At 49.5% G+C, this 24,246-nt stretch overlaps 1 protein-coding gene across 4 annotated transcripts; it reads left to right on the top strand.

Annotated features, from left to right (window-relative positions):
* The first annotated feature begins 3,987 nt into the window (after window positions 1–3,987).
* On the top strand, window positions 3,988–23,715 carry Patz1 (POZ/BTB and AT hook containing zinc finger 1). Of its 4 annotated transcripts, none has more exons than XM_076865598.1 (5): window positions 3,988–5,258; window positions 6,674–6,737; window positions 13,718–13,889; window positions 20,533–20,670; window positions 22,131–23,715. In XM_076865598.1, exons 1-5 carry the CDS (start codon window positions 3,988–3,990, stop codon window positions 22,547–22,549), a joined length of 2,064 nt encoding a protein of 687 aa, XP_076721713.1. In that variant the 3' UTR covers window positions 22,550–23,715. The 4 variants fall into 4 exon arrangements, with proteins under 4 accessions (XP_076721713.1, XP_076721731.1, XP_076721722.1 ...); XM_076865616.1 differs by having other exon boundaries at window positions 20,598–20,670; window positions 22,131–22,256; XM_076865607.1 differs by lacking the exon at window positions 20,533–20,670.
* Window positions 23,716–24,246: the final 531 nt, after the last annotated feature.

Raw genomic sequence — 24,246 nt, 5'->3', positions numbered from 1 at the left:
ATGGAATACCATTCATCCATAAAAAGGAATGAAGTATTGATACATGTTACAAGATGAATGAGTCTCAAAAACATTATATTAATAGAAAGAAATCTGATTTTTTCCAAGTGCAGTGGCTCACACCTATAATCCCAGTGACTCAGAAGGCTCAGGCAAGTGTATCTCAAGTTCAAGGCTAACTTCAGCAATTTAGTGAGACCCTGTCTCAAGATTAAGAGGACTGGAGATGTAGTTTAGTAACTTGGGTAATGTGCCCCTGGGAGGGAGGGAGGGAGGAAGGAAGGAAGGAAGGAAAGAAGCCACACCCAAAGATTACCTATGTTGTATAACTCCATTTATATTTATATAAAATATTCCAAGTAGGTAAATTCATAGAGACAGAAAACTGATTGGTGGTTGTCAGGATTTTGGGGAAGAGGGGAATAAAGAATGACTTTTTAATGGATATAGAATTTTCTATTTTAGGTACTGGGGATTGAACCCAGAGGTGCTTAACCACTGAGCCACATCCCCAGCCCTTTTTATATTTTATTTAGAGACAGGGTCTTTCTAAGCTGTTTAGGATCTTGCTAAACTGCTGAGGTAGGGTTTGATCCTCCTGATGAAGGCTCTGGAGCTGCTGAGATTACAGGCCTGTGCCTTCACACCCAGCTAGTGAATTATATTCTATGTGTGTGTGAGCAAGAGACAGAGGAGAAAGAGAGAGTGGGAGGGACAGACAGATGGACAGACTGGGGATTTAACCCAGGGGCACTCTACCACTGAGCACCCTGTTTAAATTGATTGTGAGACAGGGTCTTGCTAAATTGCCCAGCCCAGGCTCAAACTTGCAATCCTCCTACCTCAGCTTCCCAAATTGCTAGGATTACAGGGTATGTACCACTTTGTCTAGCTGAATTACCTAACATATAAATTCACATAATATATGTGATGTGAATTTCACCTTAAAAAAAAAAAAAAAAGATAGATGTGTATTCTGCATGCATGCCTTGAAGCCTGAAGTTACATAATGGATTCCTTGAGAGCCCAAAGGATGAATAGGATGGAAAGAAGAGTTATGAATGAAATTGAAAGGTCAGCATAGGCCAGTTCTCCAGTCATTGCACAATTACAATTGTCAAATGACATTGAGGATAAAGCTCTGGGTTGGGGTCAGAACTGAGATCTGGACCTTTTTTGGTCACTAAAGATTCTGGACATTCAGGGCTGATGTGTGTTCTCCATTTTCCTCAGGGTACTGTGGATGAATATTCGGAAAGCATTCTGTGAGTTTATCTTCACAGGGTGAACCCCTGGAATACAGCAAGTTATGACATCCTAGGAACCTCTGACGGGGTTCTGAAGGTGAATAGGGCTAGTCAAGTTAATCTGCTGGGATCCTGGTACCATCTCTAACTGTTTGGTCTTGGACAAGTCACTCTCTGCTTTCAGTTTCTTCAGTAGTAAAGGGGAATAGCCACACCTACCTTGAAGGGAAGATGTGTGTGTACAGCGGACACTCATAGTTAGATCCCTGCCCCTTTTCTTTGTGGCTGCTCCTGCAGCACAAGAATTAGCATTTGCCTCCCAAAAGCTTTGGTTGAATGGTTATGGTACTAGCCTGCACAGTTTGGGCTCAAGAGTTCAGATTTCCTACCTCAAGCCTCCTTCATTCTCTCCAAAAGGAGTTTGGCATATATTATGCCTTAAGGAGGGTGGAATGTGCAGAGACTGAACCCAGAATTAGCCTCTGCAGTCATGATCCTCATCATCTCTGAAACAGGTGCTGCTGCCTAAGGTGTATGTGTGCAAGTTAGGAAATCGACTGGACTTTGGCTCAAGTGACCAGCACCAGGATACACATCAGAGGGTGCAAGTATAGGATTCGAACTTGAGTTCTCCCGCCACGCCACGCCCGGAAGCCGCAGGGCGCGCGTGGCTGGGCGCGAGCTGGGTGCGCAGCGGTGGGAATCCCGAGCGAAGTTGGAAGCCGGGCCTGTTCATTTGCATGCTAATACCCAGAATGCTTTTCCCCACACACCGCTTCTCTTAATGGAAGCGCTCAGTTTGGAACCGGGGAAAGTTTGGAACACATACTTAGCTCCCTCATTGCAACTGTGGGAACTTCCCGCTCGCTTACACGATACCTGCAGCCCCAAGATCTGAGCTGAGCTGCTCGGCGGCGGCTGCTCGCGCTTCCCGGGCAGACGAACCTTGGTGTCCAACCCTCACGCGGTAGCATCCTGGGGCGGGCAGGGGACAAAGCGTCCAGGCCTGGCAGCGGGGCCCGTGGCCACAGCCCGGTGTCTCTGGGGGCTGCGTGTCCGGGAATGCTCCGGGCTTGAGAAGGCCCGAGGGCGCTCCTCGACCCTTGAGGCATCTCTACTTCCCTAGAGACTCCTGGGAAGCGCGGGGGAGGGGGGTCCCTGCTCTTGTCCGTCGCCCTATTGGTGCCATTTCCCTGAGCTGGTGACTTCCCGCTCCCCGAGGCACAAAGCTCGACGAAGGGCGGTTTGGGGAGAGGCTAGAGCCTGGCCTCATCTCTCCTGGGCGCCTAGCCCATTCACTTTGGTCAGTGAGCAGGGTGCAGAAGCGGCTCTCGCAGTTTCGCCTGCCCCGGGCAAGGACCCCCAGCCCTTTCTGGGGCTGGAAGCAGGGAAGCGGTCACAGGAGAGCTCTGGGGATTTTGCGCATCAAAGCGGGGTTACCAGGGTGCCAACATTTGTTCAACCTGCGGGTGCGCACCACAGGCTGGGGGGCCCGGATCTACACCCTTCGGTCTCCCACCCCCCGCCCGCTCGCCGCCACACTCAGCGGGCAGGGGAGGGGCAGTAGGAGCGGGTTTGCTGGCTCGGCGCTACGTTTGCATTGGTCCGGGGGGGCTAGACTGCAGCCCCCGGCCCCGCGGGCGGGGTGGGTAGGCGGGGGCCGACGGGGGCTCAAGCTGCTCTTGCATTGGCGGAGCTGGGGAGTGGGGAGGGGGGGCAGGAAGCGGGGGGAGCGGAGCTGCGGGGGGGGCGTATAAATAGGGAAGGGGGGACGTGCATCCTCGGCTGGGTGAGGGGGGGTCTCTCGGCACAAAGAAAGTGGAAAGTTTGCAGAGCGGGGCGGCCCAGGCTAGGGATCCGGGCGCGCACGTGCAGGGCCGGGGGCACCGGGGGCCCCCCACGCCGAGTTCGCGGTTTCTTTTTTTTCTGCAAGCGAGAGGGGGGGGTGTTGTTGGTATCGCCCCCTCCTTCTCCTCCCCCCAGGGGTGAAAGTGCAAGAGGAAGTGCAGCCGCTGCCATCTTTCCTCCGCTCCGAACACACGGAGCCCGGGGCCGCAGCGCCGCCGCTCAGCCGCTGCTTGCGCCTGGCCCGGGGAAGGGCCCACCCTGCTGCCGCTGCCCATCCGCTCGCTTCATCTACCGCCGCCGCCAGACTCCAGGACTCGGCCTGCGCCACCGCCCCCGTGCGCGCCCCGCCGCCGCCGCCTTCGCCTTTTGTTTCCTCTGCTCCGGCGCCCCCGCCCCGGCTCGCGCTTTGCAGGGGACGCAGCGCGCGCCCCCAGCGGGCCCGGGAAAAGCCGCGCGCGCGCCTGCGCGGCGGACCCCTTCTCCTCCTCCTCCCCGCGTGTGCGCGCCCCTCCTGGCTGCGCGCCGGCGCCGCCTGGCGGGCGGGAGGGGAGGTGGCAGGCGCGGTTGCAGGAGGGGCGCACCTCTTCGCTCGCTTACCCCCGTGAAGGTAGACTGTGAAGGGGAGGCGGGCAGGCGGAGAGAAGAGAGCTGCTAGCTATCCAATTGGGGTGGGGGTGGCTATGTTGGGAGTGGTGCACCCCGTAGTCTAGACAGTACGATCCGGACAGGGGGCGTGTGCGCTGGGCGCACCTGCGAGACTACAGAGCCCCAGGCGGGCACGTGTGGGGAGTGTGGACACATTCGCTGCGCCCCGCTTTTCGCTGCCTAGGGGAAGGGAGGGGGGGCGGGCGGAGGGTTCCGCGGCCGGGTTAGTGGGGAGGGGGCGGTGGCCATGGAGCGGGTAAACGACGCTTCCTGCGGCCCGTCGGGCTGCTACACCTACCAGGTGAGCAGGCACAGTACAGAGATGCTACACAACCTGAACCAGCAGCGCAAAAACGGCGGGCGCTTCTGCGACGTGCTTTTGCGGGTGGGCGATGAGAGCTTCCCAGCGCACCGCGCTGTGCTGGCCGCCTGCAGCGAGTACTTTGAGTCGGTGTTCAGTGCCCAGTTGGGCGACGGCGGAGCTGCAGACGGGGCTCCCGCTGATGTGGGGGGCGCGGCGGCAGCTCCTGGCGGCGGGGCCGGGGGCAGCCGGGAGCTGGAAATGCACACCATCAGTTCCAAGGTGTTCGGGGACATCCTGGACTTCGCTTACACTTCCCGCATCGTGGTTCGCCTGGAGAGCTTCCCAGAGCTCATGACGGCCGCCAAGTTCCTGCTGATGAGATCGGTCATCGAGATCTGCCAGGAAGTCATCAAACAGTCCAATGTGCAGATTTTGGTGCCCCCTGCCCGGGCCGACATCATGCTCTTTCGGCCCCCTGGGACTTCTGACTTGGGCTTCCCTTTGGACATGACTAACGGGGCAGCCTTGGCAGCCAACAGCAATGGTATCGCAGGCAGCATGCAGCCTGAGGAGGAAGCAGCCCGGGCCGCAGGTGCAGCCATTGCGAGCCAAGCCTCTTTGCCTGTGTTACCTGGGGTGGACCGCTTGCCCATGGTGGCTGGACCCCTGTCCCCCCAACTGCTGACTTCCCCATTTCCCAATGTGACATCAAGTGCCCCTCCACTGAGTGGCAAGCGGGGCCGGGGCCGTCCAAGGAAGGCCAACCTGCTGGACTCAATGTTTGGGTCCCCAGGGGGCCTAAGGGAGGCAGGCATCCTTCCGTGTGGCCTGTGTGGGAAGGTGTTCACTGATGCCAACCGCCTCCGGCAGCATGAGGCTCAGCATGGTGTCACCAGCCTCCAACTGGGCTACATCGACCTGCCTCCTCCGAGGCTGGGTGAGAATGGGCTCCCCATCTCTGAGGACCCCGATGGCCCGCGAAAGAGGAGCAGGACCAGGAAGCAGGTGGCTTGTGAGATCTGCGGCAAGATCTTCCGAGATGTGTACCATCTAAACCGGCATAAGCTGTCCCACTCTGGGGAGAAGCCCTACTCCTGTCCTGTGTGTGGGCTGCGGTTCAAGAGAAAAGACCGCATGTCCTACCATGTGCGGTCCCATGATGGGTCGGTGGGCAAGCCGTACATCTGCCAGAGCTGTGGGAAAGGCTTCTCCAGGTGAGAAAGGCACCCTCCCCTCCCATGACCTTAGTTCTGGTTCATGTAACAGTTTCTTGCAAAGATCTGGGGATGTGGGACTTGTGGAGGATCACTAGATCTTAATAGGACCATCCTGGGTTTCAGGAAATTGTTTTAAGGGTATTCATTTTGAAATGGGGTGGTCAAGACCTGCTTTCTCTTCCTTCAGGCAAGTTCTCTGGCACTAGACATGCCCTACTGTCTTTCCCAAGGGGCCTGTGGGAAGGGGCCAGATTCTTCTGGCCAGAGCCATGGCCTGGCCATTCTTCTCCCTGGGCTCCCTTTGTGTTTCCGGCACCAGGCGTGGGGCCCACTCTGGGGGCGGGAGGCTGGGCTCCTCTGCAGACTTTCCCTGCTTGAATAGCTGTGGAGGGAAGGACTGGAACAAGTGCATCTGGGACTCTTTACACTCCTGAGGCACCAGATCCCCCAACACAGCCATCCTGGATTAGTACAGACTCCAGCTTTGCCCCTTACAGGATCCTGGGATTGAGAGACACAGAGCTGAGCGCCTAGAGCTGCATTGTAATACTGAAATCTTTGATCTTCTGTAACCTGGTGGCCCCAGAAACTAATCAAACCCACAGATCCCCTATAGGTACTCATTAGTTTTCAGGAGAGAATGGAAGGAGGGGAGGACCTCTTTTTAGATTCGCTTTCTAGTGAGCCTGGTAGGGAACTGAAGACTTGTCTGGGAGCAGAGGGCTTTTTGTTTTGTTTTGTTTTGTTTTTTGCTTTTCTCTTAGAGAATATTCAGAATAAAAGACTGGTTTTAACTTGAATCTTGAAGACCTTGTGTGTGAACCTAGGGATGGAGAACTCCCTCAGAGGGGCCCCAACTAGGAACCAGTCTTACCGGTCAGGCAGCCCCTGCCCACCTGCTCAGGCGGGCATCTGGCTTACCAGCCTAGCTGGGGACTTAAGGCTTCATTGCTGGTCTCTGGGGACTGAATTCCATCCGGGTGGCATTCATTGGCTGCTGTGGCGGGAGAGGCTGGGGGAGGGGAACACTGAGTTTCTAAGGGGCTTTAGTCTGGACAATGAATCACACCCCCTCCCGGAAAGGCTGCAGCAAGGCCTCATTCTAAAGCCTCTACCTCCGGTCCTAGAAATCATTTGAGTTTCTACTGGGGGGAATTGTCAGGGGTGGGTAGGCAGAATCAGAAACAAATGTTCACTTCCCTTCCCCCTCTAGAGAAAACTAGGGCAGAGAGCCTGGGCCTATGGAGCCAGACCCCGGTGGTGACTTATCTTTGTCATGCTGGGTTAGAGAAGAGGGAGTCCTTTCCTGTAGTGTGTGTGTAGGGCCTTGTGGGTGTTGTGTGGTCTGGTCAAATTTGTACCTCGTATTTCATGTCCTGTTTTTAAGTCCCTCTTGGTTGTCTTTTTTCCAGGCCTGATCACCTGAATGGACACATCAAGCAGGTGCACACTTCTGAGCGACCTCACAAGTGTCAGGTAGGGGCCGGGCCAGGGCAAAAATGGGCAGAAGGAGAATGTTGCTGTTCTCACAGCCTCGGCCATGAGCAAGCTGCTGTGTGTGCTGGGGCCGGCTGACTGACCACCGCTTTGCACACATCCCCACTCTGTCCCTCTACCTTCCCTCTGTCCTCCTTTGTTCTTTACCCCAGCCCTCCTTCCTCCATGGCTGATGTTCTTTCCTTCTTGGTTGCTTGGTCTTGGTTCCCACCCTGTCTCTGTCTTCATTCTTTTGCTTGGCTTTCCTCTCCTGGTGTTTGTTGGCTCCTTGGATGATGGGCCACATTGTACAAGTGTTGTCCTGGGGGACCTGATACCTTGCTGGGCCCAACTGCTGGTTCTAAGCAGTTTGCAGGTATTGCACAGATTTTAAGTGGCTCTGGGAGGTCTAGCCAATAACTTTCCCCTTTGTCTGGTCTGAGTTAGAGCTCCATCCAGATCCCCTAGGGCTAGAGTACAAGGCAGTGAGGGAGGCAAGTAGTAAGGAGTGGGTGGTCTTATCTCTTAACACCAACACCTGCTTAAACTATCCTGAGCCACAGATTCAAGCAGTCAGGGCATTTGGAGGATTGGAGAGTAAGCGTCTCCTTTTCCCTCAGGCTCTCTGCATAGTAGCAGCACTTTGGGAAGGCCGGATGAGATTCTTACCCTTGTCTGCTTGAACAACATCTGGGGACCCTGCTGGTGCCCAGAAAATTGAGTTTCCTCTCCTGGCCACTGAACATTCCTTTGTGAATGGAAAACATGCTTCTGTCTTCTCCTTGGTTGTCTCCCCCTCTCCTGGGCCAAGTTGCTACCAAATGAGGGCAAGACAGGGTTGTGGATACTACTACAACCTCTAGCATGGACAAGCTACTTCTCCTTAAACTGTTGGTGGCATGGGAGAGGGTTCAGGGAGACCTGTAGGGAGGGATGGATGTGCTATAGTAGGGCAAAAAGCCCCCAGGGGCCAATCATGGACATTTTTCATAGACTATAACTAGGTGGTCTCTGCCAAAGAGGATGACCCAGGGTGGGCCTGCTGGGATCTATCTTTGCCTGCTTCCTTCTCTCTATCTCTGATTTTTTCATCACAGAGCACATTCTGACTCTCCCAGGTAGTGTGCTGAGGAGCCCCGGGCAGAATAGGAGGAGCCCAGAGGGCAGTGGGGGCATGCCCGGTGGCCTGGGGGGGTAACCTGCACTCTCTGCCCTTTTTCCAGGTGTGGGTTGGGAGCAGCAGCGGCCTGCCGCCCCTGGAACCTCTTCCTAGCGACCTGCCATCATGGGACTTTGCCCAGCCTGCTTTGTGGAGGTCGTCCCATTCAGTTCCTGACACCGCCTTTTCCCTTTCTCTAAAAAAATCATTCCCAGCCCTTGAAAACCTGGGCCCAACACACTCCAGCAACGCTCTCTTCTGCCCAGCCCCGCCGGGATATCTGAGGCAGGGCTGGACCACCCCAGAGAGTAGCCGGGCCTTTACCCAGTGGCCTGTAGGCTAGCCTGGGCTTCCTTGGAGATGGTGTACGGTGGAGGGGAATGGGAGTAGTGACTGGCCTGAGACCCCAGTTTTAGGAGAGGCCAGTAAGGTGGTTCCTGCCCATCATGCCCAGCTCCTCCAGGAATGACTTGGTAGTTTGTCCCAGCTCAGGGTCCCCAGATAGGGGTAGCAGGGAGCACCCTTCTGGATCCTTAGCCTCCAAGTATCTTTCTGGGATCTCTTGCCTGCTTTCCCCCAACCGCTGAACAGGTGGTAAGCCTGGGCCTGCTGGAGGTTGGTGCTTTCCCAGGAACTAAGTCACTAGTTTATTTCCTTTTCCTCCCCTGGCAACACTTTCCCATAAGGCATGGGAAGTGGGGTCTGGCCACCCTCCTCCCGCTCTGGGAGTGATACTGCCTCCAGAGAAGCCTCTGGTGCAACTCCACCGAGGATCAACTGTGCTGCCCTTTCCCCTTCCCATTCAGATAGGTCCTGCTTTCATTTCTGGCTAGTAAATTAGACTTTTGTGCTTTTGGGGTTTTTTTTAGCTGATCTGCTCAGGAACTAAACTAACCAGTAGCTTTATATTGGGCTATTCCAGTATATGGCTTTAGGGGTTGAAAAAGCAGATATTGATCCTTCGATCCCACTGGTATGTCCCTCAGCCCCTGCATGCTCCATGGGGAGAAGAGGAGTGATGATAAAAGTTTTCATTCTAACATTTGAGGCTTTGTGTGTTTTGTCCTTGGTCTGTGTCATAACACTGACATCATTGTCCCTTGGTGTATAAGCCCCACTCCTGCCCTGCTCTTCCAGCACACACTTTCACAGACTTGCTCACCCCCTTCTGGCCCTGTTGTCAGAACTCTCCTAATGAGGACCCAGCAGGTGAAGATATGCTGGCTCTCATATTCTGGGCTTGATTAAACAGTAAGGGCACCTGTTTGGCATGAGGTATGCTGAAAGCGTCAGAAGTGAAGAGATGGCTTTCTGGGAGTTGGTTCCTTGAGCCCTTGGCAGGTTGGGCACAGGCCATATAACCTCTCAGCCCTTCCTGATGCCACAGATGAAAGGGGCCAGTTACAGAGTTTGATGCCATGGCTTGAGTGGAAAGCCCATCTGAATGTAGGGGTAGGAAGCCTCAAGTTTGGCAGGGACTCACAAGTCTACTTGATGCTTGGTCCAGTTCTCCTTGACTGGTTCATGGGCCCCAGGCACTGCCAGATTTGTGCCAGTGGGACATGTCACCCAGGTGGAGTGTAGCCTAAAACTGAGAGTGGGGAGCAACTTAAGACTTCTCCCATTGCTTCCAATGGCCCCACTTGTTGGGCTGGTTAGAGAAGGAATGAATCAGGGTACCCTCAAGAAGAAGGGATTAACAAGGCATATGGAGCTGAACCTCTGTGTATTTGCCATTAGACTTTTCCTCCACAGTAGGAAAAAGGCTGCTCAAGATGTCCTCTGAAGCTGCCAGACTTCAAAGACTACCAGGGGTAGGGGTGTACACTAGTGTCCTTGGTACTGTTTGGGCCCCATTCCCAAGCTGCTCAACTCTCAGAAAGAAAACCTTTAGAAAGTGTGGGAGGTGAGCTCAGTGTTGAGTGATAGTGACCAGAGGTGATGGCCCAAGCTCAGGAAGCCTGGACCAGGACCTGGCAGATGTGCTTCCTAATATTAGCAGGCTGTGTAAAGCACTGGCTGTGGGCAGGGCAAGCATTTCAAGTACCACAAGTGATCAGCATTCTGCTGCTAGCTGGCTTTCTTCCCATCAGAGTCCCTCTGTCTTCTTGTCTGCAGAACAGGGAGTACTCTTTTCCTGAGTGACCCTAGCTTGGAGGTTCTGGGTGTCCCCTTCTTTGAAATCTGTCTCTCGGCCAATTCTCTTTACTCCTGGGTCGTGTGACCAGGCTCTTTCATGTTTTATGTTGTCTGAACTTCTGGCAGGCCTAGACTTGGACGCGTACACTTTTACGATTTACCCAGAAAACCTTGGGGACTCTAGCCATAGAGGGTTAATCCTGGCACAGAGAAGCCAACAATCACTTCAGCTTGGCTTTGTAACACAGTGAAAGTTTTTGTTGTGTGTGTGTGTTTTCTTTCCCCAGTAGCAGATTTACATTCCTAATTATGTTTGTTCGGGCTGAAGTTAGCTTTCATTCCTTGAGAGATAATCAATGGAGGATGGGGTGGGGGAAGCCAGCCTGCTCTGGGATTTTAATTTTGCTTAGCTAATCCCCAAATGGACAATCCACTTGTGGATAATTGAGGGTTGGCTGTCTATCATCTTTAGGTAGAAAAGCATGACAGGCAAAGCCTTTAGAGGGCAGATCCAAATAAAGGCTGGCAAGAGAAACAAGGCATCTCTTTCATACCCCTCTATTGGCTCCCTCTCCTGGGGACTACTGGAGAGAGAATGCTGAATGTGTGCTTTCAGCTCCATTTTCTTATACCTGATCCATGTTGCTTCCTTTGAGTTCTGAGGCTTAGAACATACTCCAGCTCATTGCTGGAAGGGTGGTTCTCAGGTCACTGCCTAGCAAAACCAACTCTTGTCTGTGGGATAAATGGACAGGTACACCCTTTCTCCCAGTGATATTTATGGCAGCCCTTGCTCTGGTTTACAGGCTGATTGGCTGGATGGAAGTTTGAGTTTCTCTCCCACTGTGGCACGTCATCAGGTCACAAGGTGCCAGACCGAGGAGGGGCCCACCTAGGATCATAAGACCAAGTACCCAGGATGTTTTCTTTCTTTCTTTCTTTCTTTCTTTCTTTCTTTCTTTCTTTCTTTCTTTCTTTCTTTCTTTCTTCTCTCTCTCTCTCTCTCTCTCTCTTTCTTTAATTTCTCTTTCTTTCTTTCTCTCTTTCTCTTCTCTTCTCTTCTCTTCTCTTTTCTTTCTTACCAGGGATTGAACCCAGGACACTCTACCACTGAGCTACATCCCTAGCCCTTTTTATTTCTTTAGAAAGGGTCTCGCTAAGTTGCTGAGGCTGATCTTGGAACTTATGATCCTTATGTCTTGGCCTCCTGAGTCACTGGGATTATAGGCATACCACTGCACCTGGCTTGTAGGATGCTTTCTAAGTTACCCAAGTGCTGAAATTTCCCTGTACAAATCCATTCACTTTTCCCTAGCAGGGAAGTCATGGTTACCAAGTACACTGTGTTAATAAGCACCAGCACTTTTCAATTACAAGATGCTACCTGTACCGAATCTGATGATGGAAAGAGCAGACTCAGAGCTGGTTTACACCCCAGTTGTCCTGTGTCCTCTCAGAGTCTCCATTTTCCTAGATGTAAACTGGGAAAAGAAGATCTGAGTAGTTAGGAGGATTACTCCAGTACTTACCTGGCTGTGGTAAGGGTGTTTAGATTGCTAATTTTTTTTTTTTTTTTCTTTTTTAGAGATTGCTACTTTCTTCAGTAGCTAAGTTTTGGGCTTTGGGCAAATTCATTTTCTAAAGTTAGCTTCCTCATTAATCAAACAAATAAACTGAACATTAAAATAATAATAAAAAAAACCCAATAGATAAAAGCAGTATTGCATTAGTGTAACTTGTTCTGTTCAAGTTTATCACTTTTACAATAAAACAAGACTGGAAACAGCAAGGTTTGTGCTAGAGCAGAGATATTTGGAGCCAGATTAGTAAATGGTGATGTCTTCTACCTCTACAACATTGTATGTGTTTGCTTCTTGCCTTGATTGTATAGTAAGGAGTCAGATAAACATTTGTAAATAGTGACAGTGTTCCGACACTTACCATGAGATTTCAGGTCCTGAGGATCTACTTCTAAACAGACTACTGGAGTATCTCCATTCTAGTTAGTTAATGGGTAGTGGTTCTTCAGTGGGTTAATAGTTGATCTGTAGACTGGGGATGTGGCTCAGTGGTAGAGTGCTTGCCTTGCATGCATGAAGCCCTGAGTTCAGTCTTCAGCACCACTGGGGGAAAAAAGTTGATCTGAAATGTATAATGCCCTTAAAGGGAAATGCTGCTTTCTTTCGTAATTCTAAAACAGTAAGCACACACATAGAGAAAGAAACGAGTGAAACTTGACTAGAACCCCTGAAATACCTCCAAGGAACCAAAATAGCTTGAACACAACTAGTTTCACCCCTTCTCAGGCTTTCTGACATTTTGTTTCCCCCAAGGCTGGTGTTACCTTTTCACATCTCAGCAGAGGAAGGGATGGTAGGGAGAGATATTGCCCGATACTAAGGTCCTCTGGTACTGGGAAATACCTGGAGACCTGGGACCTGGGACCCGGGGTGCAAATGCTTGGGTCATCTATTCCTGGAACTGTTCACACTATGGCTTTCCTTGGCTGTGTACAACTAGAAGTGGTCACACAGCCTTCCTCAGAAGGCTGCTATAACTGTAACGATGGACTACATGAGACAGATGCCTCTAATAGGCTAAGGGGCAGGTCCTTCTCAGTCAGTGTAGTCTGATATCATTGTTTTGTTATTACCAGCTCTTCCTCACCTTAACATTTCACAAATGCTTTCAAAGCTTCCACTTCTTGGCCTTGTTCTTTCCGAGGATTCTCACATTAGCAGAATTTTATGAGCTGTTGCCTTTCCCTTTCTTTCCTTTCTCTCCTCTGCTCCCTGACACTTTTGTCTCTCTTTATTGGGAATTAAATCCAGGGGCACTTTACCACTGAGCTACATCCCCAGCCCTTTTTTTTATTATTTTACCTTTTGCTAAGTTACCAAGGCTGGCCTTGAACTTGTCATCCTCTTGTCTCATTATCCCAAAGCTGCTGGAGATATAGGCATGTACCATTGTGCTCAGCTGATGGGCTGCTTTTTCAATTCAAAGTCATAAAATTATTATGAAGAGTCATCTCTGTGCTTCATCCTGCTTTTCCATTTCTCTGCAACCAAGACTAATGTCCCTTTTGAATAAAATGAACAAATTGAATTCTTTGTTTAAAACTAGAGGAAAGCTTGGGATGGAGAACAGAAAGACTGGTTTAGATGCCAGTAATTCACTTATAGCCAGCACACCTGAAGTCAATGCTTAATGATTAAGAATGAACAAATATTGGGCTGGGGTTGTGGTTTAGTGGTAGAGCGCTTGCCTAGCATGTATAAGGCGCTGGATTGGATCCTCAGCACCACATAAATAAATAAAGGTTTTGTGTCCATCTACAATTCTGTGTGTGTGTGTGTGTGTGTGTGTGTGTGTGTGTGTGTGTGTCTATGAAAGAATGGACAAAATCTAACACTTAACTTTGTAGAGGTGTGTAGAATTTATCTTGCCATGTTCTGGGAATGTTCATAGAACCAGTAATTCCAACTCAGATGTTCTATAAGGCATCATGGGAAATAAGAACAGCTACTTGGCATTCTGGGTCGAGAGCCTGAGCCAGACTCTAAAGCTCCTTCTAAAGAGAGTCCATGCTCTGGCCAGAACCTGTTTTTGTTTCATGTTTTGGTTGGTCAAGTGAGGAATGTAGGGTTTCATCTCATCTCATTTTTCTTTCTGCCCTCAGACCTGCAATGCTTCTTTTGCCACCCGAGACCGTCTGCGCTCCCACCTGGCCTGTCATGAAGACAAGGTGCCCTGTCAGGTGTGTGGGAAGTACTTGCGGGCAGCATACATGGCAGACCACCTAAAGAAGCACAGTGAGGGGCCCAGCAACTTCTGCAGTATCTGTAATCGAGGTAATCTTCCCAGTGTTTCTTCACTTCCAGAGGATAGGCCTAAGCTTGTATGGGAGGCCCAGGAGTGTCTTGACCACCCTGCCTCAGACTCTACTTTTTGCACAGCCTTCCCTTCCCACTGAATAATAAATGCCTTCGTCACCCAGCTAGCTGTTTGCAATCCCTTCCTTCCTAAGAAGTTTGGGGTGCTTGAAATGGAAGGTCCTGGGAGACCTAAGATGGAAATAGGAGAGAGGTGATTCCCCAGTGTGGACCCATAACACATCTGCTGCTCAGGTGACAGGATGGATGCATTTTGCAAATGCTACTTAACAACTGAAGTTGGAAGGGGAGTTGTTGGTTCTGAGTAGGACATAAAGGGGTCCTGCTTCAAAGATTTTGATGGCTGATTCACTGGCATATGAATCAGCAGCAAGGGAGGAGGTCAAGCTGGAGATGAACAAGAAGCAGAAACATTCTAGCAGAGTTGGTCAGAAGAGAGAGCTCAAACTCAAGCATGTGGCCTTGACAAGAGAGGAAAGTAGGTGTTCTGAGCAGGGCAGTGTGCTTGAGGATGAGGTTGGCCTAGGTATTGTTTAACTGTGGCAGCAGTTGAGATGGATGAAATCAGGCTCTGCTGGGTCTAGTTGACTGTTGGAAGTGTTGGAAGTTTGTGTTTGCAAGCACAGTGTCTGTGGAGGAGGCTTGCTCTCTGTCTGTGCTACAGGAGGTTGGGCCAGCTGTCTGTGTGGGTGTGAGGATGCTTCTGTACTACATTCTTGCTTTGGTCATGTGAGATGTTGCTGGGGTGTCTGCATCTCTTGGAGCACTCTTGTCTGGAAGTCTGGGGTATGGCTTAGAGGGTTGAACACTGAACCAGGAGTCAGGGGCTCAGGGTTGAGTCCCAGCCCCTTGCTATGTGGCTTTGAGCTCCCCCTTATCCTCACCAAGTCTCAGGTTCTTTTTTTAAATGGGGTCAAGAACACCTCCCTTTCCCACCTCACAGAGTTGTTGTGTGCATTCAAGAAACAAGGTAAGTGAACATTTTCTGAACCCACAAGGAACTACACATTTGGGAGGCCCCATCTGTGTATTTTGTAAAAATGGTAGGAAAAATACCTCTCAAAGACATTCTGGTTTGGACCAAGCACAACACTCCTGCAGGTCTTGACTGAACTCCTTGGGTGCCTGTGCTGTCTCTGTGTGTACTGAGGTTCCTGATGTGGGGAGGTTGCTGAATAGCAGGGGATTCTTGGTATCCTGGAACTGGGTGCCTCCCTGAGACTTCACACCTGGGGTTTGCCATGAAGGCAACTGGATGTTGTTGTTTGTTCCACTAGAAAACCTGCTGTGAAAGTTGGTGAAGTAGTAATTAAAGCTGCTTAGGCTGTCTGTCCTGTCTTCTGACATGTCACAGCCCATTTTTGGTGGGAGCTTCCCCTATGGAGCAAGCAGTAGGGTTGTGCATGCAGGGAAAATTATCAGAACAGTTTTGGCCAGGACTGCCTCAGCCCTAGAAAAAGCTGGTTGTTTATCTTGCTTCATGCTAACCTGGCTCCGTGACAGTAACCCAAATAACTCTAAACCTGCTGTAACGCACTGTCAGCAGGCCTTTTATTAAGATGTCAGTGTTGAAGTTCCCCGTCCCAGAACTGGGGTCAGAAACCAGAATGGAAAAGGATACCAATGATAAAACCTGGAAAACCCAGCCCAGACTGCGGATCAGAGACCCAGGATCCTTGGGAGTCCAGCTCAGGAGAAGAGCTGAGAGCAGCTGGGAACAGCAGGAAAATTGACCCAGTTAGGAGATAGCTGATGTGGCCAAGCCAAAAACTATTGTATCTCAGAATTTTTTCCCCCCAAGAGCTAGCAGAGAGGACTTGGGCAACAGTCATGAGCCTTGTGATTAGAGTGGGGAATCCATAGGAGTAAACTGGAGTCCACCTTTTCTCAGAAAAGACAAGACGAGATTTGGATCACAGTTTAAACATTTTTGGGTCCCATAGTCAAAGGAGGAAGTCCCATTCCTCCAAGACGAAAAAAGAAAGCTCTGGTACTAACCATGCTGGGTATTCAGAAGGAAGAGAAAACAATTGTAGTCTTTATCAAAGAGAAGAAGCATAATGCCACCTCTGGACTCATTTCAAGGGCAGAAATAGGAAGAGGAAAGAAGGCTTTTTTTCTAGGAAGAGGAAGAGGTTCTTTCTGGACAGTAACAACACTGAGAGATTGGAATTAGAATGCAGAGAGAGAGCTCTGTGTCATCCTTAGCTCTACCTCCACCAAGACTGAATACAAAGGCGTTGCCTGAAGAAATGGATGTTCTTGGGGATAGAGTGCTTCCTTCACACCTGAAAGGCTCTGGGTTTCATCCTCAGCACATTAAAAACATTTAAAAAAATTTTTTTTAAAAAGTTATTAGTTTTGCAAGAGTTCAAGCAAAGGATAAATGTTAGCTAGCTGGTCAGAGCAGTTAAGACTGAATTAGGTGGCTGGGTGCAATTGTGCACACCTGTAATCCCAGTGATTCTCGGGAGGCTGAAGCAGAAGGATTGCAAATTTGAATCAGGTATCCTCTGAGATCCTTCAGTCTCAACAGTTCTTGAACAATCAACTTAACTACCTATAGACCTGCCTTTTTTCAGCCTTTGCTACAAAACTACTGGCTGTGAAGAATGGGAAAGGTAGGAAGATATAGCCTGTGGGCCCTACCCCCACACTTGAGTCAGATGCAAGTTTAGGAGACAGCTGGCATGGTGGCACATGACTGTAATCCTAGCGGTTTGGGAGGCTGAGACAGGAGGATCGAGAGTTCAGAGCCATCCTCAGCAACAGCGAGGTGCTAAGCAACTCATTGAGACCCTGTCTCTAAATAAAATACAAAATAGGGCTGGGGGTGTGGCTCAATGGTCAAGTGCCCCTGAGTTCAATCTCTGGTACCCCCTTCCCCCCAAAAAAAAAGTTTAGGAGACAGGTGACTCTCTTTATCCTAGAGACATATCAGGACATGTTCTTTATCATTTGTAGAAGAAGATTGTTTGTGGTAGAGAGCATATTATAACTAGAAAAGTTTGTTCCCATATTCTCAGGTTGAAGAAATCATTTGAGTTGTGAATATTGGGAAGGAGAGAAGATCCTGGCCTGGTGATTTTCTTCTTTCTTTTAAAATTTCTTTTTCTTTCTTTACCTTTTTGGTACTGGGTATTGAACCCACAGGCACTTTTCCACTAAGCTACCCACCCCCCTGGTTTTTTGGTTTTTGTTTTCATTTTGAGATAGGTTCTCAATAAGTTGTTGGGGCTGGCCTCGAAGAAGTTTTGATCCTCCAGCTTTAACTTCCTAAATTGCTGGGATTACAGGCATGTACCACTGTGCCTGGCTTTTTTGTTTAATTAATTTTTTTTTTTTTTTAGTTGTAGATGGACACAATAGCTTTATTTATTTATTTATTTATTTAAATGTGGCGCTAGGATCCAACCCAGTGCCTCACATGTGCCAGGCGAGTGTTCTACCATGGAGCTACAACACCAGCCCCACTGTGCCTGACTTTAAAAAAAATTTTCTATGGCAGAAGCTGGGTATATAGTTCAGTTGGTAGAGTGCTTGCGTAGTATGTACAAGGCCCTAGGTTCAATCCCCAGCACCACCAAAACAAACAAACAAACAAACAAATTCTATAGCAGTATCTTTGTACAAATATGGGGATAAGGAATAGACTTATTGGGAATCTGCCTTTGACAGAGACATTTGGATTCAAACATTATTGCTTAAAAATAGAAGAAGGTGGGTTCGGTGGCATATGCTTGTAATCCCAGTGGCTCCGGAGGCTAAGGCAAGAGGATCTCAAGTTCAAAGCCAGCCTCAGCAAAGTCAAGGCTCTAAGCAACTCAGTGAGATCCTTTCTCTAAATAAAATACAAAATAGGGCTGGAGGTATGGTTCAGTGGTTGAGTCCCCCTGAATTCAGTCCCCTGGTATCCCTCCAAATGACCCAGGCAACTTGTCATTCTCATGAATTGACAGTCCCAATGCACAGTTGAATATGGCCTCTCCAGGGTTTGCACAGAGAAAAAGCAGTCTCTAATCCCTGCGTGGACATGGAATCTGCCAGAGGAGAATTTGCTTCTGGAATGTGAATTGCTGGGACACCAGGCAAGAAAATATAACTGAGGAGCAGTGGTCTTTTGCTAATAAACTCTTCATCTCTGGAGAGGGGATTTCTTTGGTTGTAGCAGCATCCACATGTGCATAAAGCATTTTAGTCACATGGATCATGGATCCAGATCCTTCAGGCTCTTAGTTAATCAGTGGTGAATGGGCTGGTGAGTTTAGAATTAAGGCTAAATATGTCTGGTTTAAAAGCCGTGTTTTGCTCAGAAGCTCAGCTTGTTTCATCCCAATACTTGGCTGCCAAGTTGCTCTGTGTTTAAATTTTGGGCTTTAAGTGGCAGCTGTGGATCCATTCCTGCTACCCCGCCAAGTGGTTTTGCTATAGATAGTACAATCTACAGCTGGGATAGAGTTAAGAGGACCCAGCCACATGTTTCTCAGACTGCCTTTCAGGAAAAGGCAGAAAATTTTTATTGAGTATCTGTTGTATTCTCCTGGTATAACTCTCCCTACAAGGAGTAAATATAATAATTTCTGGTGCTTTCCCCCTCCTTTCCCATCTGCTCCGGCATGCCATGGCAGTGCAGGGATAGGGGACATTCAGCTATTTTAGAGGACCACAAAGGATTAAAAACCAAAGGGGAAAAAAAATGTCTATAATAAGGTTCTTGTGCTTTTTGCCAGGGGCCAATATTTCCTGTTTTAGCTTGGTTTTGGAGGTTCCCACAGCACCAACTCAAGGGGCAGGACTAAGAGCCTTTTCCCAGTAGCTTTGTCTTCTTGTTTTTGCCTAGAGCCTCCCTTTTTTAAATGTTTACATGGGCCCAACCAGTCTGTCCTCTGGTGACTGGCCCCAGGCCAACCACTTCAAGTTGCCATCCAAGATAGCTCACTCTCCCAGGCAGGACAGGACACTGTCACCTTGTACATGCAGATCTTTTGAAGTAGCTGTGTTGATAGGAAAGAAATTCTCTGTATTTCACATTTCCTTCCAGAACCACCAACTGCTGCTGTTGGGAGTGTGTAAGCTTTCCACAGGCCAGTCCTCTGTCTACTACTTGCTTCCATCCTAACCCACCAATATGGCAGAATATTGGTGATAGTGAAATCTACTGACAGAGTCCAAAGGATGTTTCTAGCACCAGGGCCAAGATACAGGACTCATTAAAGAGTCTTGCCAAATTCTGGTGGCACATGATTGTAGGATTAGAGTGAGTCCAGGCCTCTTGTTTCATAATAATAATTCCCAACACATAGGTGTTAGGAAAATTCTGTGAAATAATATGGGCAATATGATAGGCCCTGGTATGCTGCCACTATTTACTAAAGGTGAACCTTTATTATAGTTCTAGCAGCATGCAAAATGCTATGGTATTCAGACTTACAAATTTGGGGCAGACATTATATAGTACACTCTATCCTCTGACCCTTTAGCAATAGATCTCACTGTGATCCTGTGGTTGTGTAATTTAAAAAGGGATTGAGAGTGTCTGAGAATGTGTTGACCAGATCTAGAATGGATTAAAGGGACACTGTCAGCACTTGCACCCCAAGTGGGCCATATACTAAAAAAGCTTTGGTTCCTACTGAAGGCACTTTCTGATCCTTGACCACAGTGTAGTTCAGTGACATACCTCTTTCCTGTGAAACTAAAGTTGAAATTCTACCTGGCCTAACTGATACTGTATCCTTGAACTTGTGGCTGCTGTAGAAGTTGGCCCAATAGCTACTCTTCCCAGCCTGAGATATCTCATGGCTCAAATTGACCAGAGCACCTGGGAGTAAGTTGGAACAGCTAGCTCCAAGATGGCTGGATTGCCCCTCCCTCAAAACAAAATAAAGACAAATAGAGTTCATCCTGGTTTCTTCTTCTCTAAGTGAATCTGGTGGATGAACCAAAAGAGCACCAATATAGAGATGACCATGCCTCTTAAACATAATTTCCTAGTTTTGTTGTTGTTCTTCAGAAGGTCTAAGTAGTTACTAAATCCAATTATTCTGAAGGCAGGAAAGTTAGCAAAAGAGAACATATTTTAACAGGTAGAAGGAGGGGAATCCTTGGAGGCATTCCTTGAGGATTTCCTTTTCTTGCCATCTGGTTTGATGTTCAGTTTCCCTGTAACAAATGTTAAGCAGGCATTCTGCTGGCTGGGGTCCTGGAGCTGTCCTAGAGCCCACGTACTTATCTGGCCACATTTCTAGCCATGGTCCCTGCAGTTGACCTGGAGTGTGGGCCATCCACTCAAAATGTCACTGAAGCATCCTTCAAGCCCAAGGGCAATTGGGAGCAGGATCTGAGGCCATCCTACCAGGTGGCCGGCTGGGTCCTTCAATGAGCCTTTCAGAATGGGCTTTTCAGAGAAGCTGATTCATGGACAGTTAATCCTCAGCCACTTGGCTCATTTGGCCACAGCTGTTTTTGAGCCAAGGAGGGGGTCCCTTCTAGGTGCAGCTGACCTGGGAAGGCTAGCCAGAGCCGCCAAAGGAGAGGCGCGGGGGAGCAGAGTGGTCTCTCTTGCTGGCCGCGGGATCTCATCTCCTTTTGTCTTGTTTAGGTTTCTCCTCTGCCTCCTACTTAAAGGTCCATGTTAAAACCCACCACGGTGTTCCCCTTCCCCAGGTCTCCAGGCACCAGGAGCCCATCCTGAATGGGGGAGCAGCGTTCCACTGCGCCAGGACCTATGGCAACAAAGGCAAGCGACCCCTTGCTCTGCACTTTGCTTCTCTGCGCAGACTGTGTTGTGGGGGCGCTGGGCCGGGTGTGGGGAGGCGGGAAGGCTGCCGGCTTTCTGGCTGCCTTGAGGAGGCTCAGAGATTGAAGTGGCAGTGGCATCCAGAATAAAAGTCACTGTGGGTATCTCACTCCAGGGTACTGAGTGAAGCTTTAGGGCACTGCCGAAGTCCAGCCTCCGCCTCCTCTTCCCCAGCCCTCCTTCCTCCCACGTGGCCAGCCCCTATTGTCTGGAGCCCTGCAGGGATACCCCAGGCCCAGGGCAGGAAGAGAAGCCCTGCATGATGAGTCCCTCTGGGCCTGTCGGTTGCCTGTTGCCCGTAGGATGGTGTGGAGCTGCAACTGAATGCTTTCTCCTTTGTTGACCCTGTGAGCTTGTAGGAGCCAATGACTGGTTTCTCCCACAATAGAGGTTGTTGGTTGCTCTGAGTGGCCCTTTCTGGAGAGGCTTGGGCTGTGTTTGTGAGATGCATGGCAATAAATGAACTACCTGATTATCTCGGATTTGGAGTTGGTTTGTGGAGAGCTCCCAGGCCCACCTTTATTGGTTGATTCAGGTTGTTGTGTTCTATGTCATTGTTGTTGTTACTGTCTTGGAATGAGGCCAAGGGCTTGGACTATGGTAGAGATGGCATGCTCCATGCTCCCATCACAGACCTCCCTTCCCGGCATGGCTTTCTGGACCCAGGCAGGAAGCTGATAGTTGGTAAAAGACTCCGGTGTAAGTCGTGCAAGGCAGAGCAGTGAGGGTTGTCTCTTGGTCTACTTGTCCTGGGCCCTGGGTAGGGACACCCAGCAGACTCAATTGTTCAGAATTCTTTTAATTTGTGTGCTTTGGCTACATGGTCCTGGAAGGGTTTGGGCAGGAGGAAGGACATGAGGTCAGGGCTTGTGTTTGGATTTGTTTGTGTCTGAGCCATCGATGGAGTCTTGTCATCTAGGTAGAGACCTCATAGTTCTGGTTCTGCCTGCCTTGCAAGGATTGCAGCCAGCTGGTACAGGAGATGAGGCCACTGTTTGACTGCTCAGCAACATCAGAATAGTTGTACCCCAGGAAGCATCCAAGAGAGCACTTAGTAGTTGGGGGTCTTTGAGTCATTCTGGGCAGAAGCAGTAAAGGTCCCCACTTTGTATCCCTTCCTTAAAGCTGAAATGATGAAATGATGGTGAGTCATTACATGTGCACCTGCATGATGAGTCCACATCGAGGGAGGCTGGCAGCCCCAGGGCCCTGCTGTGTCACCCCCATAGGCACTCCAGGCTCCCAGACTGACCAGCCAAACCTCCATGGGTTCTGTCAGGGCAATGGCTGGCCATCAGCTGCCCTCCATAGGCCTGTGAGCAGGCCTCTCAGGACCCCTCCAGAGGGGGCAGCTCCAAAGCTTGGCCTCATCTCTCCCCTGTGTTTTGTTTTTTTCATAGAAGGCCAGAAATGCTCACATCAGGATCCGATTGAGAGCTCTGACTCCTATGGTGACCTCTCAGATGCCAGTGACCTGAAGACGCCGGAGAAGCAGAGCACCAACGGCTCTTTCTCCTGTGACATGGCAGTCCCTAAAAACAAAATGGAGTCTGACGGGGAGAAGAAGTACCCATGCCCTGAATGTGGGAGCTTCTTCCGCTCTAAGTCCTACTTGAACAAACACATCCAGAAGGTGCATGTCCGGGCCCTTGGTGGTCCCCTGGGTGACTTGGGCCCTGCCCTTGGCTCACCATTCTCTCCCCAGCAGAACATGTCTCTCCTCGAGTCCTTTGGGTTTCAGATTGTTCAGTCGGCATTTGCATCATCTTTAGTAGATCCTGAGGTGGACCAGCAAGCCATGGGGCCTGAGGGGAAGTGAGGCAGATGCTGTGTCCCCACAGAAACAGCCATCTGGGGACTGCTGAAAAATGCTGTGAATGCGGAGGGAAGTGATGTCTTTGGGTTCTGTAGCTGAGAGATTTTTATTCGTTTTTAACTCCCCCCAATCCTACTCCCTCTCTACTACCCATTCCCCAAATGGTCTTTAGAAATAGGTTCTCATCTGCAGAAATATCTGCAGGTCCCTCTATGGGACAAAGGCAGAAACACTACATAGGCCTTTAAGGCAACACCGGTTCCGGTTTCTCTAATGGGCAGAAATCAGAATCCTGGTGCTCAGTTCTTAGTGATTCCAATTCCAAACCCAAACCCTATGGCATTCTGGGACCTCAAGAGATTTTGGTTCCATCCCACTTCTCTAATTCCTCATTCCCTCTTCCCATATCCCTCAAAATAAATCATAGTAGGGTCTCCACCCACTCATACAACCTTGATGCCCAACTGTTTTTAAGGAAACCATAAGCCTACAGCATCCCATGGACCATGGGGTGAGTGTCCTCCAAGAGCCCTTCTGAGCTTAGCCCTTGCCCTGGAGGATACTTTCCTGAGCCTGGCTGGAGGCTAGAATTTCGCTGCTAGGACAAGCTCAGCCATTGAGGACACCCCCACCCCAAATTCCAGTTCTTACACGATTTTAACCATTCAACTTGCTGTTGGGTTTTAATTCTCTAATTATTATTATTATTGTTATTATTTTTTAGGACCAGTTGTAGTGAATTGCTACTGAAAGCTATCCCAGGTGATACAGAGCTCTTTGTAAACCGCAGTCACACAGTTAGGGTTAGTATTAAAACTTCGTTTAGATGTACTATAATTAACTTGGCTAGTTGATTGTTTGGAGTCTATGGAAGAAATAGTTTTATGCAAAAATTTTAAAATGCCAGTCTGGTCAGGAAAGTAGGAGTTTCAATGCTGTTGGGAATCAGGAAGGCAGGAGAGCCAACAGGTAGGGCTATTGTGTACCTTGGTTGTGTCATACATGAGCAAACCCAGGTTGACCTTGTGATGTGAATTGATCTGATCAGACTATATTAAAAATGTTAGTACCTTATTCTGCCTGCTCCCTTGAGTCCAGTTTTTCGGCTGGGGGCGGGGACGGTCTTTGGGACCTGGAGGTGAGCAGTCTGCACCCCTGTATCTGGAGTGTGGACAGGATCCCAAGATACTTCTCTTCTTCACTGTACGAGGTCCACTGGGACTATTAAGTGGATGTTCCCACTGAAGACTTAGCTGCATCCAATTTTGTAAAAACAAATATTACTACTTGTCTGTACTGCTTGTGTGCCAGGCAGGGTTTTAGGCCCTGTGCTGAACAAGATACATCTGTGGAATTTAATGGGAAAGACAGTTGACAAGCAGATTTAAATATGAGTCTGTATGATGAGGAGTACAAGGGGAAAAAGTGGGCAAGGTGAGGGGATAGTAATAGAGGAGGGTAGGTAGGCTAGTCGAGGAAGGTGTGAGGCAGATATTAGGCCTTTGGGAGAGAAGACCTAGAGAGGGGACTCAACACAGCAACCAGCTAGGAACTAAGAAGGGACATAGGCAGGAAGAAAATCCTCAAGACCAAGGGGCTCTAGACTTTGCAACTTGATGTTACACAAAAGGTTGTGGCATCATTAGTGATGAATGTATGAAGGAAAGTGGGAGAAAGTACAGCAAACAGGGCAAGAAATG

The sequence above is a fragment of the Callospermophilus lateralis genome, chromosome 1 (assembly GCF_048772815.1).
Source record: "Callospermophilus lateralis isolate mCalLat2 chromosome 1, mCalLat2.hap1, whole genome shotgun sequence".
In the NCBI taxonomy this organism is placed as follows: Eukaryota; Metazoa; Chordata; class Mammalia; order Rodentia; family Sciuridae; genus Callospermophilus; species Callospermophilus lateralis.
This window is presented reverse-complemented; position numbering and strand designations above follow the sequence as displayed.

What these genes read in the sequence shown, in the direction of transcription:
- Patz1 (XM_076865598.1), top strand. Translation starts at nt 3,988, where the DNA reads ATGGAGCGGGTAAACGACGCTTCCTGCGGCCCGTCGGGCTGCTACACC. An exon ending in AGCGACCTCACAAGTGTCAG is followed by an intron (nt 6,738 to 13,717) that starts GTAGGGGCCGGG and finishes TTCTGCCCTCAG; the next exon opens with ACCTGCAATGCTTCTTTTGC. An exon ending in CTGCAGTATCTGTAATCGAG is followed by an intron (nt 13,890 to 20,532) that starts GTAATCTTCCCA and finishes TGTCTTGTTTAG; the next exon opens with GTTTCTCCTCTGCCTCCTAC.